Source organism: Bidens hawaiensis, unplaced genomic scaffold, assembly GCF_021521415.1.
Source record: "Bidens hawaiensis isolate Kalapana, Puna unplaced genomic scaffold, B.hawaiensis_p1.1 tig00014686_1, whole genome shotgun sequence".
In the NCBI taxonomy this organism is placed as follows: domain Eukaryota; kingdom Viridiplantae; phylum Streptophyta; class Magnoliopsida; order Asterales; family Asteraceae; genus Bidens; species Bidens hawaiensis.
Window position 1 is genome coordinate 230,884 of NW_027492284.1, and position 15,810 is coordinate 246,693.

Consider the following 15,810-nt stretch of genomic DNA (forward strand, 5'->3'; position numbering starts at 1 on the left):
GGACAGACGTTACCAGACGTTCACGAACACTATTGAACGACGTGGTCTTTGTCCGTGGTTGTCTGTTAAGCTTACCGAACAAAGTTTTGTTTGTCCGTGTCTGGTTCGTTTATTAAACGAACGAACATAAACGAACTTTCCACCGAACGGACAGCGGATGTCCAGCGGACGTCCGGTTCGCTTACAGCCCTAGCGATAACCCCTTCAAAACTTCTCACTTGCCAGTAGACATGATCAACGGTTCAAAATTGCCGGTAGACATAACCGAAACCCTACTACTCTTTAAGGAACAATTTGGTTCGGGTTTGATGATGTTAGACGGGTCCAAGTGCTAATGAGTTATGAGTTCTACAAGACCCGTTCGAGCTAAGCATGATAAATTCAATTTTATAGCCTAATGACTTATGTCCAATATTACAGACCAATTGTTTTGGTTTATTGAACGTTGACATTGTTGCAACTCAAAACACAAACCAACATGTAAAATTTATTAGAATTCAAATCACAAAATATTTTTACAAGAACAATAAACATATCATTTTATAAAAAACAAACCAACTTAAATCAACGAAATAATATAAATAAATAAATCTAGAATTCTTCTACTATAGGTGTAATTCAAACACTTTACTTCTTGTGGTTTAATCAAATGGTGATACATACCACAGTCTAAAGACGATTTACATATAAGGCATGTTGATCACATTTTAGGCCCAATTCTATAGACTGAGTGATAATAAAACACACAATGAACTTTTATTCCATATCAAAATAAAACAAAACTAAAACCATTGATTAAGACCTTATTACCACACAAACCATTACTCAACCATCATGACCCGAACCGAACCAACTAGATGGATATGCTATTTGGAACACCTCTTCCGGTCACACCTCTATTTGAATACGGCTTCAAAAGTTGGTATGGAACCAATCCTGCACCGCTTCGGTTCTTTAAACTGGGATCATTGTTTCTTAAGTCTATAATACTTTCCAGCTGATTTAGCCTACCTTGAAACTCCTCAAACGCTGCCTTTAAAGCAGGCTCTGCCGCCCATGCTGGTTCGATTTTCGCCCCAATATACTCCTCATCCGGTGAATGACTTGATAAAACATCTAAAACAGTCATCACTTTTGTAGCTTGAATTTGGGATGGAAAACATTTCAATAACACATCTTCTGGTCGTTTTAGAAATGAGTCCCATTCTTCGTCCGTGGGGTCCTCGTTAGGCATTTTGATCCTTGAAATCGTCGGCCTGTTTGGGAAGTAACCACCAAAGTCGTATTGACCAAAGTTGACCGCCGAATGGTGACTCGAAGTCACCCACATGATGGTTGATACAATACCAATTAAATCATCTTGGGTTTTGAGTTGTGGCCACCACGGTTCGTCTTTCTTATCTCCATGACCAACTGTACGGATTTCATTCCACCATGCTTGAAGCTCGTCATCAGATTCTACAAGAGTTGCTTTTGGGTAGCAGTGGTTAACATAAGAAGTAGCCCACCGTTTGATGGCATCATAAATAAGTAGACCATCATTTGCAAACGGGTAATCTTCGATAGTTAATTTTATACCGAGTGGAGAAGTTGGATCTTCAGTCGCCATACCCCTTTACAATACACATACCAAACAATTAATTTCAACAAAATTCTAATTTCCTTCATTATGATTATTGTATATATGCATAAAATGGATACCTGCTAATAAGATCGGCTGGAAGTGCCTCATGATCAAATCTCCATATCTTATCATACGCATCAGAACAAAGTTGCATACAATATTTTCCGGGAGAAAATGTTATCTCTATGATACCACCAGCATTAATGAGAAGCAATCTAGCTAGACCATTGATTTCCATAGTGTAACGGAAATGAGGGAGTAGTAGCCGGTTAATAGGATGCATTTGGCTAAGATGGCGGTTGGTGGCAATTATGTAAGGCTCTGTAACACAATGTGTTCTTAGCCTGCAATAAGATCATCAATTCATCATTCATCACAAAGTTACTAATAGGATAAAACACCATATAAGAAAACGGGAACCGACCAGTGGCTAACAAGTTGGTGATAGCCCGAATCATGGGAAAGGACTTGAGCCTTGGCTACCTTCCAGAGCCAGGCATTAGTTGCATCCCAAGAGGGAGTGTACACATGCTTCCATTGTGGTTTCCCATCAGATGGTGGTCGAGTCAATTCAATGGCTAGTGGGCGTAAAGTTCCCTCAGGCGTAAGGAACATGATAGTTCTTGAACCATAAAGAGTTCTTCCTTGAAGATCTCGTGTTTTATTTACATAAGGTAAGAGCAAATCATGGTAATCTAACATGAACAGTTTCTTTTGTGCTAAAGCCTGCAAGTGCAAAATAAGACTTCATAACCATAAGTCACCAAACTAAGAGACATCATGCTGCATTACCTCATCAAAGGTCATGAAACCTCCAATCTCTTCCTGTATAATCTCCTTGGTGATTGCTGATTCAGGTGGTCCATAAATTTGAGGGTCCAATCTACTCATCAATGGCCACTCCTAGTTATATAATCACACATGTTATAAGTGTATACAGAATCAATTTTTTTAGTTATGATGTGATTTTCATGTATGCTATAACTCTATAAGTAAGAACTTTAACACGAGCGTACCGTAACCAACTGTATGCTACATGGATTGAGACCAGCAAGCATTTGTCTGCAAAATTCCTCATCCCGGAACCAAGAGAACGTGTCCCCTATGATTAGAACCATCCATTAATACACAAAAGAACCTTATTATACTAACAAACCATAGGATGTAAAAGGACAAGCACTTACTGTCAATGGTTTCAGGTGTCTCAAACTGGATTACAGTTTTTGCAATATCAACAGCATCTTTTATTTTTACAAGTCCTGGTAAAACACCTGCAATGCCACTGTTTTGTGGAGGAACATTAACCCCTTGGTTATATAGCAAGTCTATGTGGGTGAACAATGCAAATCCTTTGTCTTTGTCTGTAAAAACCGAGTCTAAAGTCGGCAAAACTCCGTGCAAGGCAGAGTACAAAGTCTTTGCTCCAAACTGTACACTCTTGATCTCTGAAAAATCTTCATCGCTTGGTACATAGAAAGGGAGCAAAGTTCTCGTCTCCGTCAACGGATCTGTAATTCAACTTCATTAATGTAATTAGTTTCACAATTTTCAGTTTAATTATTCCTCAAACAATTTGATTAATTTCACTAACTTTTAAATGATTTTCAGTTAATAATTCAAACAATTTCAGCTTATTTCTCTAACAACAAAGCATTCAATGACATATTAACACTAAAATTATGATATAGACTTTCATTATGCATTGAAATTAGTGTGACCTTTGGTGGACATTGGGCGACCAGTACGGCATCGCCTAGGGTAAGGATATTCCTCACCGCCGAGCACTGGCCGTGCTAAATCAAAGCTTCTTTCAGGATCTGCGAGATCATTGTAAACATCATAATCGTAAATCCTGTCAGATGATTTACGCTCTCCTTCGCCATTGCCTCTAAGAGATTCCATATCTTCCGCTCTTAACGACTTCAGTGCTTCTGGCGTTTGCGACGGAAGGTAAGACTACACAAACAAACCAACCTTCAAGTTAGAACTCAGCGTTGGCGGCAATTAGTTTGAAAATAACAGTTTTATTTTTTTTTTATTTCTTTGAGTTTTTATAAACTAAACTTTAGTCCTTTAACTATTTGAAATACTATAAAATGTAAGTGTTAATAAGATTACCTTGTCAGTGAAAAAGATTCTTTTCCCGGGTACATCATATTTGGATTGAACCCAAGATTCACATGTGAAAGTAACACCATTATTGAGTTCAATGGTCTTGAAGAACATCTTCTTAGTATAATCATTGTCTACCAAGATAGCGCCTATTTCCCCGAAATCATTAGGGACGTCAAATTTGCATTTATACTTGTACACGGTAATGTCAGTATTCAATGCAGCGTATCTTGCGGTCCCCTTCACCGTCTTTCGATTTCCATTTGCTGTATAAAGTAGATTAGAATTGTTATCTAATTTAACATGATATTTTGTGAAAAGATATTAATGAGTGAACGTACAATCAAGGTCATTAGAAACGAGCTCCAATGAGAAAGTGCGTTTTAGAAGATCAGTGACAGCATTAGCAACGCCACCGCCGCTAATTATAGAAGCAAGTGCGGAGCTGATAATTGGTTGGATGTTGATGACAGCCTGAACCTTGGTGCCCTTGTTAAGATCGGGCAATGTTGCGATGGCTTTAATGTTGCCAGCAGTTGAGGTGGACCGAGCATGTGCGGCATTGGACTTGTTGGTGGACGTGTGTTGGCGGAGGATGGCGGGGGAGTAGGCGGAGTAGGAGGAGTGATTGGTGGTGCCTCCATTGATGAAGGGCTTGTGGAGTGGTAGAAGGTTGTGAAGAGAGTGAGATTGGTTGATTTGAGGCTTTAACATGATTTTGTTCCTTTACTTGCCACTTTGGCTCTTGTTGGTGTGACTTAAAACTTGGAACAATAATCTCTATTTATAGGAGTGGGTTGCGATAGTTAATTTGAGCGAAAGATAAAAGGACTAAAAGGTATTTGAAGAGGTAGGTCCCAGCAGAGCCCAGTTGGACCCGCATGACTCACCTTGAAGAGAGACGTCTGCGCAGAAACCAACTGGATCCGCAGGACCCACCATGCTCAGAGACGTGACGTCCTTACGCGCAGTACGCAAGCTGTTCCCGCAGGAAATGCCTCCCAATGGTGAAGTACTCCGCCTGTTCCCGCAGCTGCGGATACAAGCCATCAGGGAAGGCCACCCGCGCAGCAAGGCTACACGCACAAGGCACTTAGCTCTCAATAATTCAGTTGTCACCTGAAGGAATGAGCAAAGCCGGGAACAATCCCGCACAAAGGCGGGAGGGGGAATACTCCCGCCCAAATAAGCCAGTCCGTACGATACGGGAAGATCTTTTGTACTGTACTTGACGAGGTATGGGCAAAAGATCTGACCAAAGATACGACAGCTCATTGACAACAGTATGGCGAGCAGCATGCTCTTGTACTGTATGTCACTATTAGCCGCTGCCTACTCACCAACTCCTGTCATACCACGTGCATAGCCGGCAGTTGGTGGAAAAGGAATAGTACACAGCAGGCCTGGTCACTGTCAGCCGTTGCCTACCCACCAACTACCAGCATGGCACGGGCGTAGGCTACAGTTGGTAGAACAGGAATACTATTCAGCCGGCTATACCTTCTTGGAAACCTACCTTCGGCTATAAATACCCCAAATGGTATGATCATCTCATTTTATCATATACTATCTAGTATCTTACATATTATACCTGATATCTGCTCTAGCAATCTCTTAATATACATTTATATTCAAGAGCAATCTAGTCTGATTCTCACGCCGGAGGGTGGTCACAAGGAGGAACCCCCCCCCCTTCTCAGTGACGAGCTCACGGTCTGTTTTGCAGGTTATCAGAAGAACCATCTTTGCCGGGTCTAACCCCTCGTGGGAAACATCTATTTAACCCCCAGGTTATCCGTAATCTGCCCGGGGTCCGATTAGTGTTTCTTCATTGGCGCCATCCGTGCATAAAAGCTAGAACTTCATTTCTTTTCAGTTTTTTCAAACTTCTGGAAAGATGGTTAAAGAAACTCCGGTAACCACAACCCCAGCTACTGGTGGGAATACCGGCGACTACACAGTTTTTACGAACACTACCCCGGTTACCCAAGCCGGGGCAAGTGCAGTAAATTTTACGAACACTACCCCAGTTACCCAAGCTGGGGCAAGTGCAGTAAACAACCATCCCCTGGGATTCAATAATACCCAGGCGGAAAGACAACAGACGAGACTCCCCCGCCAAACACTTGAACAAGTTAAAGCCTGGGCGGAGGCACGTCAGAAGGAATTCCAAGCTGAGTTGGACGAACGCTTGCGTTCCGTCCAATAGGCTGACGAATTTGGAAGCACTCAACAGCTCAACATGAGCAGTGAGTGCGAGTCCTCGGACGATGATCGGGAGGAATCCGACATCGACGCAAACCCTCGCCATAGGGCGAAAGGGAAGCGTAAAGAAACGGACTCCCAACCGAGAAGGCATTTTGGAGAAACCTTCAAACCAAAAAAACGCGGGTGGAAACCCACGTGACTTCTCCAAAACATTCAGACCAACTGTGGCAAATGCGGGAACGTCCAAATTTGCAAGGGACATTGCGGAAGCAATCGCCCCGAAAAGTGCCAAACAGATGTCCAACATCGGCACTTACGATGGTATATCTGATCCAGACGATCATTTGAACAGATTCATAGCGGGGGCAACCGTCAGTAATTGGATGGAACCTACGTGGTGTTACATGTTCCAAATGACGCTTGTTGGGCCAGCTAGAGCGTGGTTCAATCGTCTACCGGTCAACCACATCTACGACTGGGCAGACTTCCAACAGAAGTTTAGCCAACACTTCAGCCAACAAAGAAAGTATACCGAAGAGCAATGGACAATCCTCAAATGCATTCGAGAGGAAGATGAATCTTTGCCAGACTTCATCACTCGCTTCAACTCAAAGAAGCTAAGTTTGGGTAATATTAGCGAAGATCTTGTTCGCGCTGCTTTCATCCAGGGCGCGAACGACCCAGAGCTCATCCGCACCTTAACGGGTAAAGATGGCATGCCATCCACATGGGATGCCATCATGACAGCAGCAAAACGCTTTGCGGAAACGGAGAAGCAACTGGGTAGAGATCTCCCCCAGAGCACAAACCTCTACACCCAGAAAACAAGGGAAAACAACGTCCTTACCGCCCGACTAAACAAAAAGCGGAAGCTAGGCATTTGGCAGTCAAGGGTAAACTTTGACACCTCATCCGGCTTGCAACATCGGTTAGGCGGAAGGGATAACGTACAGTCGAACCAGAACTCCAGATGGACGCCACTCACCCAAAGCGTCACCGAGATATTCGCCACTGAGGAGCTCCCATGGCCAAAGGCTCCAATAATCCGACATCGTCACAATGCTGATCGGAGCAAATACTGTGACTTTCACAAGACAAAAGGCCACAACACTGAAGAATGCACAGACGTAAAGGACATGGTCGAAGCATTTGTCAGAGATGGGACGCTCGCGCACCTCGTGGCGCAATGAACGCTGAGCAGGCTGATGCGTGTAGAACCCCAGTTGGGGAAAACACGAATAAAATTGCAGCTTCAATGTTGGAGACTACATACTGCGTAAACAACGAGATCCCGAACCAGGTGCATATCGGCTCGATGGCACTCCCATCCCAACAACATGAAAGGGAGCTCAATTACACAGTTTGCATGTAGATCAATTCCAAATTTGTAAAGAAAAGGCCCAGAGCCACTTCTAATGGAAATGATTCTCCTTAAAACATCGACGCTGATGATTTTACATTTATACTTATGAACTTTCAACACTGATGCCGGTTTTCACCGCATAATTACGTGGAAAGTCGTTGCGTGGGGAAGGCGGTAAAACCCGCATAAACGCAAAAAACGGCAAACCTTCACGCAGGTCAGTTAAAGGTAAAGTTCAGTCATCCCACTAAATGAAAGTGCCGGTTCTATCCGCACGAATCATGATAGAGGAAACTGAACACTAACCTATTAACAACCGCGCGTCGAACGGTTAATTTATTCAACACGGATATGCCGGTTTTCACCGCATAATTACGTGGAAAGTCGTTGCGTGGGGAAGGCGGCAAAACCCGCATAAACCCAAAAACGGCAAACCTTCACGCAGGTCAGTTAAAGGTAAAGTTCAGTCATCCCACTAAATGAAAGTGCCGGTCCTAACCGCACGAATCATGGTAGAGGAAACTGAACACTAACCTATTAACAACCGCGCGTCGAACGGTTAATTTACTCAACACTGATGCCGGTTTTCACCTCATAATTACGTGGAAAGTCGTTGCGTGGGGAAGGCGGCAAAACCCGCATAAACCCAAAAAACGGCAAACCTTCACGCAGGTCAGTCATAGGTAAACTTTGGTCATCCAACTAAATGAAAGTGCCGGTCCTAACCGCACAAATCATGAGAGGAAACCGAACCTATTGACAATCGCGCGTCGAACGGTTAACTTATTCAAAATACTTTAGAAAATTTCTAACAGAAGGATGAGGAAAACCTCCACGCAGGTCAGATATAGGTAAAGTTTAGCCATCCTACTAAGTGCAAGTGACGGTCCTACCCGCACAATCACGAAAGAGGAAGCAAAACTTCAACCTATTATCTACCACGTTCAAAGGTTAACTTATCCTAAACACTTAGAAATTTCTAAAAAGATGAGGAAAACCTCCACGCAGGTCAGATGTAGGTAAAGTTTAACCATCCTACTAAGTGCAAGTGACGGTCCTACCCGCACAATCACGAAAGAGGAAGCAAAACTTCAACCTATTATCTACCACGTTCAAAGGTTAACTTATCCTAAACACTTAGAAATTTCTAAAAAGATGAGGAAAACCTCCATGCAGGTCAGATGTAGGTAAAGTTTAGCCATCCTACTAAGTGCAAGTGACGGTCCTACCCGCACAATCACGAAAGAGGAAGCAAAACTTCAACCTATTATCTACCACGTTCAAAGGTTAACTTATTCTAAACACTTGGAAAATTGCTAATTTAAACTAAAGTATGCATGAGCAAGTCATAACGTTTATAAAGCAAGTAATCCAGTGAAAGTAGCGGTCTTACCCGCACAAAGATTTATATTTCATAATATTCATTACAAGAATGGCCGGGTAACTACCCGCCTACAAGAATATAAATCTATACAAGCTAAACCTATCCTAACAGTGGGAAGGGATCTTCAGGATCAAGCTTCAGGGCCACTTCCACTTGGACCAGCACCATCAGCAGAGCGTGGCGGTTCAAGGAAAGCTTTAAGGATAGCTAGCCCATCATCAGCAGCAGCAACTTCGTTCACCTTCTCCCACACCGGATGCGGGAAGGCGGCATACTGATTCACTGCTTGGTCATAAACAGCTTCAGTATCCACATCATACAAAGGGAAGTTGGAAGGCGGGATGCCTTTCTCAACGAACCCTAGACCAAGCAGGAAGCCGGCCTTTTCCCCATCCTCATGAGAAGCGTTGAGGGCTGCGCTCATAGCATCGTCATAAGACGTATCCGTGAAGACTCGATGCACAACCTACAAAAAAAATATACAAGTATCAAAACCTTTTCTATTTACAAAGAAAAGCGTGAAAACATTATGAAGCTAAGCTTACCTGAGACAACGCTTCTCGAAGAAGCCATTCCTTGGAAACCAGAGCCTCCTGGAGGGCAGCTTGAGCTTGGTTACGGGCGCGTTCGGCTTCACTTTCGTTGAGGTTGGCAAGCAACACTTCTTTAGCCGCAGCCTCTTCAACGCCCTTTAGCTTCCGCTCAGTATGGTCAAGCACCCCCCTCTGGTCCAAGATCTCTTGGAGCTTCTTGGCGTCTTCCATCGCCAAGGCATCATGAGCCTGTTGGAGCGCCTCTAGTTTGGCTTTAAGTTCCTCATTCTCGAGGCGTAAAGGCTCAGCAACAGCTTCAGCCTTGGTGGCCCTCTCGGTTGCGTTCCGTGCAGTTTCCTTAGACAGCCGAAGCTGTTCGTTAACAGCTTGGGCAGCCTTGGAACGGGCCTCGAGTCGGGCCTGAACTTCAACCTCGAGGGCCTTGAAGGCCTTCTCCTTTTCCGCAGCCACTGCGGTAAGCCTCCTATTCTCCTCCCGGACAGCCCGCGCCTGAGCTACTTCTTGAATGCGAGCTGCTTTTAACTTGTCGTTTTCACGACAAAGCAGCTCGACGTGCGGCTGCATCCGGGCCAGGAGAACCCGAAGCTCATTGGTTAGCCTACCCTCCTGGTAGCTAGCCATGGCTTCCCCCAACGCACCACTGGGAGCTGCGTGACGAGCCCACTCCACGCACTCCACAGGTGTGCAAAGGGTTGTTCCTAGGCGGATGTTCCATCGTGGAACATACACTTCATTGGAATCCGACACTGCAAAAAACAAAAAGCAGTTAGGAAAAGATGATATATAAAAAAAAAAAAGAAAAAAAAAGAAAGGCCAAAAGAACCCTACGCACCTGTAGGGTCAACAACAGGCCGATAGCCGCCAAACCCATCACCTGAACCCAAGGGAAATCCATCCAAGAGGTCAGGCAGATGGGAAGGAGGCAGAGGTTGGCGAGAAGCCCCAAGCATACCTGAAGGATCGGCTGTAGCTGCCGACGTCGGAGGCATGGAGGCCGCCGCGGTAGAAACCAACGGAGGTGAACTCACCGGAGGTGAACTCACGACCGTGGTCGCCGCTGCGGAATGCGCATAAAAAGTAACTGCCGGCTCAGTGAAAGATGCGGTAAATATGGCACTGACAGCCGGCGGTGATGTCACCACAGTTGGAACAGTTGGCTCAACGGGATGAGCAACTGAACCAACTGAAGCAGGCGCAGCCGTCTGGGTCGTCACCTCAGGTAGGCTGACCAAGCCTACCGTCATGGGTCCGGAGGTACTCCTCCCCGCTCCACCCTGGAATGCGGTAGCATCCACGCCTGCGCAAAGAAGATAAGTATTAATGATAGAAAGCTACGAAGTTAAAAAAAAAGGAAGTTTGTACTTACGGGTTTTCTTGAGCCTAAAAGTGCGGACAGGCGGGGACGAACCCGATGGAGCCGGCCTCTTTATGCCGCTCACCGTCGTCATCCGGGGATCTCCGGAGGTGACAGTCGCAGCCTCCGGAGCAGTAGTCCTATCACCACCCGGGTTCCCCGCCACCTCCTCGCTCTCGGTCTCTGAATCAGACCGAGGCACCGGATCGGCAGTGGAGGCCTTCGCCTTTCCCTTCCCGCCGGCAGCCTTCTTCTTCCTCACCAACGGAGGACCATCTGCGGATTCCTCATTAGAACACAAGATTAGAGGAATTCCAGCAGAGGTTTCAGCATTGAGGGGTCGAGGGTTGAATAACGCCTTACCTGGCCGCCTGGCGCTCAGGATCTCGTGGCCTGGCGGGTAGACCTCCACGAACCGATCCGCCGTCTGTTCAAGGATGGGCAACTCGTTCTCATCTAGAGCACGAGTACCCATCCGAGCGGGACTATCAGCCTCCCGCGGATACAGGAGCGACTGCAAGTCGTTCCCCTCTGAAATAAAAGAAAAACGGTTAGAAGACAAACCTATACAAACAAAGAAGACAGAGCATACCGTAAGGAACAGAGTTCAAACCGTATTCAAGGACGATCGGGATCTTTTGCGCCTCCGCATCCTTCCACACCCGGCTCATCCCGAGCATCACCATCCCGGACTCCGCAAACCGGAGATTGGACTCGGGATATCTTTGAGAACCATTCCGCCTCCTGGTAGTTGGAGGCGTGAAGGCTGGGGAGTGCTTGCCCATTCTTGAACTTCATGGCAAGGGGGATGGCGCGAGCGGAGATATAAAAGAACTCCCGCTTCCATGAACGAAGACTGCGCTCGGTTGCGCAAATCTTCAAACCCTTGATCCGGGTTATCAGAGTATACCACCCCTGGATGCACCTCCAAGAGTAGAAGGTCATCAGGCGGTCGACGAAGGGCTCAACGCCCAGAATCCGGCACACCCACTCGAAGTGGCGAATCTTCGCGATCGCCATCGGGTGCACCTCGGTCAGGTGTACACCGTGCCTCTCTAGGACACGGTACACAAACTTTGTCAAAGGGAACCTAAGATTCCCATAGACAAAGAATGCGGCATATACCCTGATCTTGCCTCTGGGGGCATCATACACCGTCTGATGAGGTTTAGGAAACTCAGGCTCGAGAGACTCGAGCATGAACTTCCTGACGATGTACTGATATAGATCGACAGGCAGAGCACACTGGCACTCGCCAGCAGTACTCTTGTCATCGGCGTACACCCCAGCCTCCTGGGCTGTAGCCTCAAGATCGTGAGAAGACATCTTGCACGTATGAAGAAGAGAACGATTTCAAGAGAATGCTCGACTGAAAAGGTGAGTATTCGCCGGAAATCGTTTTGAAGATGAAGAGAAGTGAAAGTGTGGATTACAAAGGACCCTCTCCCCCTTTATATACTAATCGCAATTAATGCGATGAATTTAATGCGGAAGAGAGAGAAATCGAAGGTGCAATGAAACTATGACACGTGGCAAAAAGCAAGCTGGCAACAGCTGTTGAAAGGACGCGTGCCATTAATTTCGCGGCCACGCGCCCGAAAAATCGCGCCCACGCGCCTGAAAAAGCGTCTGGAATGACCATGTACTGTCACGTCACCATAACTTCCTGCACGTCCTGACACAGTCAGAAGAAACCGTCGCACGACGTTTCAATAGTTTGGACTGTTCTTATCCTTTCACCAACTCTTCGAATTTCAAAATGATTCAAAAGTAAGCGGGAAAATACCCCTTACCTTGGCAAACAAGTAACTGTAAGACAGGTGCGAGTACAGTGTTAAGGCAAAACCCTTCACATACTTAGCACCTGCAGGGAATCGAAGCCAAGAATACATCGGCGACCAAGTAACTATAAGACGGGTGCGGGTACAGTGTTAAGGCAAAACCCTTCACATACTTAGCACCCGCAGGGAATTGACGCCGGGAATACCTTGGCAACCAAGTAACTATAAGACGGGTGCGGGTACAGTGTTAAGGCAAAACCCTTCACATACTTAGCACCCGCAGGGAATTGACGCCGGGAATACCTTGGCAACCAAGTAACTATAAGACGGGTGCGGGTACAGTGTCAAGGTAAAACCCTTCACATACTTAGCACCCGCAGGGAATTGACGCCAGGAATACCTTGGAAGTAAAGTAACCGTAAGACGAGTGCGGGTACAGTGTCAAGGCAAAACCCTTCACATACCTAGCGCTCCGCAGGGAATTGAAACCAAGAAGGATCTTCTGGGCAATGCTTGCGGAAACGGGAATAACATCCCCGCATAGCGGGAACGTCGAGAACTACATTGTTTGAAGCTCCAGGATGGAATTGGTGGTTTTAACATAATTGATCACTATGTTCAAAACTACCAAAACCTCATGGAGAATCCACACAAGTGGGACTCAACGCTCCTGACTTGCGAGGAGGTTACAGACCTACCCGCATCATACCCAAAGATCAAGCAGGAAAGTCAGGAATTTCTGCAAGTGACATAAGGACTTCCGCGGGAAGAATCCCCATGGAAAACCTTAAAACTAAACCCTTTTCAAAACCCTTTGCTTAAAGTCCAAAAGTTCACCTCACTTTATTAAACATTCATGAGAAGAACATTGGACTGGGGGGACTTGAAGAGGTAGGTCCCAGCAGAGCCCAGTTGGACCCGCATGACTCACCTTGAAGAGAGACGTCTGCGCAGAAACCAACTGGATCCGCAGGACCCACCATGCTCAGAGACGTGACGTCCTTACGCGCAGTACGCAAGCTGTTCCCGCAGGAAATGCCTCCCAATGGTGAAGTACTCCGCCTGTTCACGCAGCTGCGGATACAAGCCATCAGGGAAGGCCACCCGCGCAGCAAGGCTACACGCACAAGGCATTTAGCTCTCAATAATTCAGTTGTCACCTGAAGGAATGAGTAAAGCCGGGAACAATCCCGCACAAAGGCGGGAGGGGGAATACTCCCGCCCAAATAAGCCAGTCCGTACGATACGGGAAGATCTTTTGTACTGTACCTGACGAGGTATGGGCAAAAGATCTGACCAAAGATACGACAGCTCATTGACAACAGTATGGCGAGCAGCATGCTCTTGTACTGTATGTCACTATTAGCCGCTGCCTACTCACCAACTCCTGTCATACCACGTGCATAGCCGGCAGTTGGTGGAAAAGGAATAGTACACAGCAGGCCTGGTCATTGTCAGCCGCTGCCTACCCACCAACTACCAGCATGGCACGTGCGTAGGCTACAGTTGGTAGAACAGGAATACTATTCAGCCGGCTATACCTTCTTGGAAACCTACCTTCGGCTATAAATACCCCAAATGGTATGATCATCTCATCTTATCATATACTATCTAGTATCTTACATATTATACCTGATATCTGCTCTAGCAATCTCTTAATATACATTTATATTCAAGAGCAATCTAGTCTGATTCTCACGCCGGAGGGTGGTCACAAGGAGGAACCCCCCCTTCTCAGTGACGAGCTCACGGTCTGTTTTGCAGGTTATCAGAAGAACCATCTTTGCCGGGTCTAACCCCTCGTGGGAAACATCTATTTAACCCCCAGGTTATCCGTAATCTGCCCGGGGTCCGATTAGTGTTTCTTCAGTATTATAGCAAAAGATAAAACCATAAAAGTCCAACAGTTAATTATTGTTCTGTTGAAAAATTTAAAAGTGGTTTTGTTCTATAAAAATACAAAAATGTTTTGTGTTCATACTTCAATACTTGTGATTTTTTTATTTTGAATATCGTTTACAAATATATATATATATCACAGTTTTTTACTTCTCTTTACTATTTAATCAATTACATGCTATATATCTAATGACCATAGTCCCATACCTCACTCAACTGTGTTTAGTTCAATGATATCATATGTCTACAATTCTTAGACCATGAAGTTTTATAGTGTTTGATTCTTTATTCAGACCATCTACACGAGAGAGAGGCCATTTCCTTTTATCCAGTTGTGGGCAAGGATGGATTTGAACCCCTACACCTTAGTTCGTAAGCACATGCTCTAATATTATATATCTACAATTCTCGCCGCGTCTTCACTGAATCTGTATCCAGAAGTTCGCTAAAAAGGAACATTTGATCTCCGCAATTATTTCGGGTTAAGAAGACGTTGAATTACAACTTAATCTTTAATTATTTTATATTTTTAATGACACGTTCCAAGTTGTGAAATGAGAGAAAATGAATGGCATAATAAAGGTTTTGTATTAGACACGTACAAGTTGTGCACATACATATTTTTTATAGTAAAGGAACTTGTTAATAATATATTTTCTAGATAAATAGCTTTTTTGTCAAGCCTTGATCAGTGAATCTACATTCTCTCTCAACCTTTTTTCTAATAAAATCCGGTTGTTGTGGTATTTCGTCTATCCCGCTTAAAAGCTCGTCAATCATCTTAGAAAAGACCTCTTAACTTTAAACGATTTTACAAGTTATATCAAAAGTGTGCATTATGACAATAACATAACCTTAAAATTTATCAGAGTAAAGTGCCAAAATTGTCCCAAAGTTAATTATATGACTTTCGTCTAAAAAGTTTTTTTTGTGTAAATGGAGCCATCGAGGTTTCACAATGAAATAGGGTTGGGGATGGCTGTCATAGGCTAAGTAGCCCGGGAATGAGCACGAGATCAGGATACGGGGACGTTATGGTACGGAAAATGGAAAAAATAAAAAATTCAAGATACGGGTACCGCAAAAAAAATATAATACATTAAACATATTCCAACATGGTATATATTGTTTAAGAATTGAATATGTTACTTCAAACTTAGGGTCACAAATGAAATACACAAACCTAGAGAGAATAGATTGGAGAAAAAACACATTTTATATCAAAGTTTAAAAGTTTTAGAGACTAAATGCAAACAAGTGAAAGATAAAAGGGTTTTTTTTTTTAAAAAAAATTAAACTTGTGTAACCCTTAAAACTTAAAAGTCATGTTCCAGCCACTATTTTACTCAACCTCTATCTTCGTCTTCCTTCTTCTTCCTGGTTTTCCGGCAGAAACTGTAGCTCCGGCGTCGGAATTTGCTATTGGGTTGCCGGAAACGTCCCCTGAGATACGGTTTTGAATTTGTCCCCATTAACCAGATTCGTTTAGGAACGTTTCCAACGCGTTTCTGTCCCCGGGACTAGTACCACA

The 15,810-nt window shown here is 44.8% G+C and overlaps 1 protein-coding gene across 1 annotated transcript; it reads right to left on the reverse strand.

Annotated features, from left to right (window-relative positions):
* Positions 1-603: 603 nt before the first annotated feature.
* Positions 604-4,499, reverse strand: LOC143547267 (lipoxygenase 2, chloroplastic-like). Its single transcript, XM_077038736.1, has 9 exons — positions 4,078-4,499; positions 3,743-4,002; positions 3,343-3,580; positions 2,809-3,132; positions 2,641-2,726; positions 2,417-2,527; positions 2,049-2,350; positions 1,702-1,968; positions 604-1,613 (listed from the first exon to the last, which is right to left on the reverse strand). The coding sequence occupies exons 1-9, from the start codon at positions 4,448-4,450 to the stop codon at positions 854-856; spliced, it is 2,721 nt and encodes a 906-aa protein (XP_076894851.1). The 5' UTR covers positions 4,451-4,499; the 3' UTR covers positions 604-853.
* Positions 4,500-15,810: the final 11,311 nt, after the last annotated feature.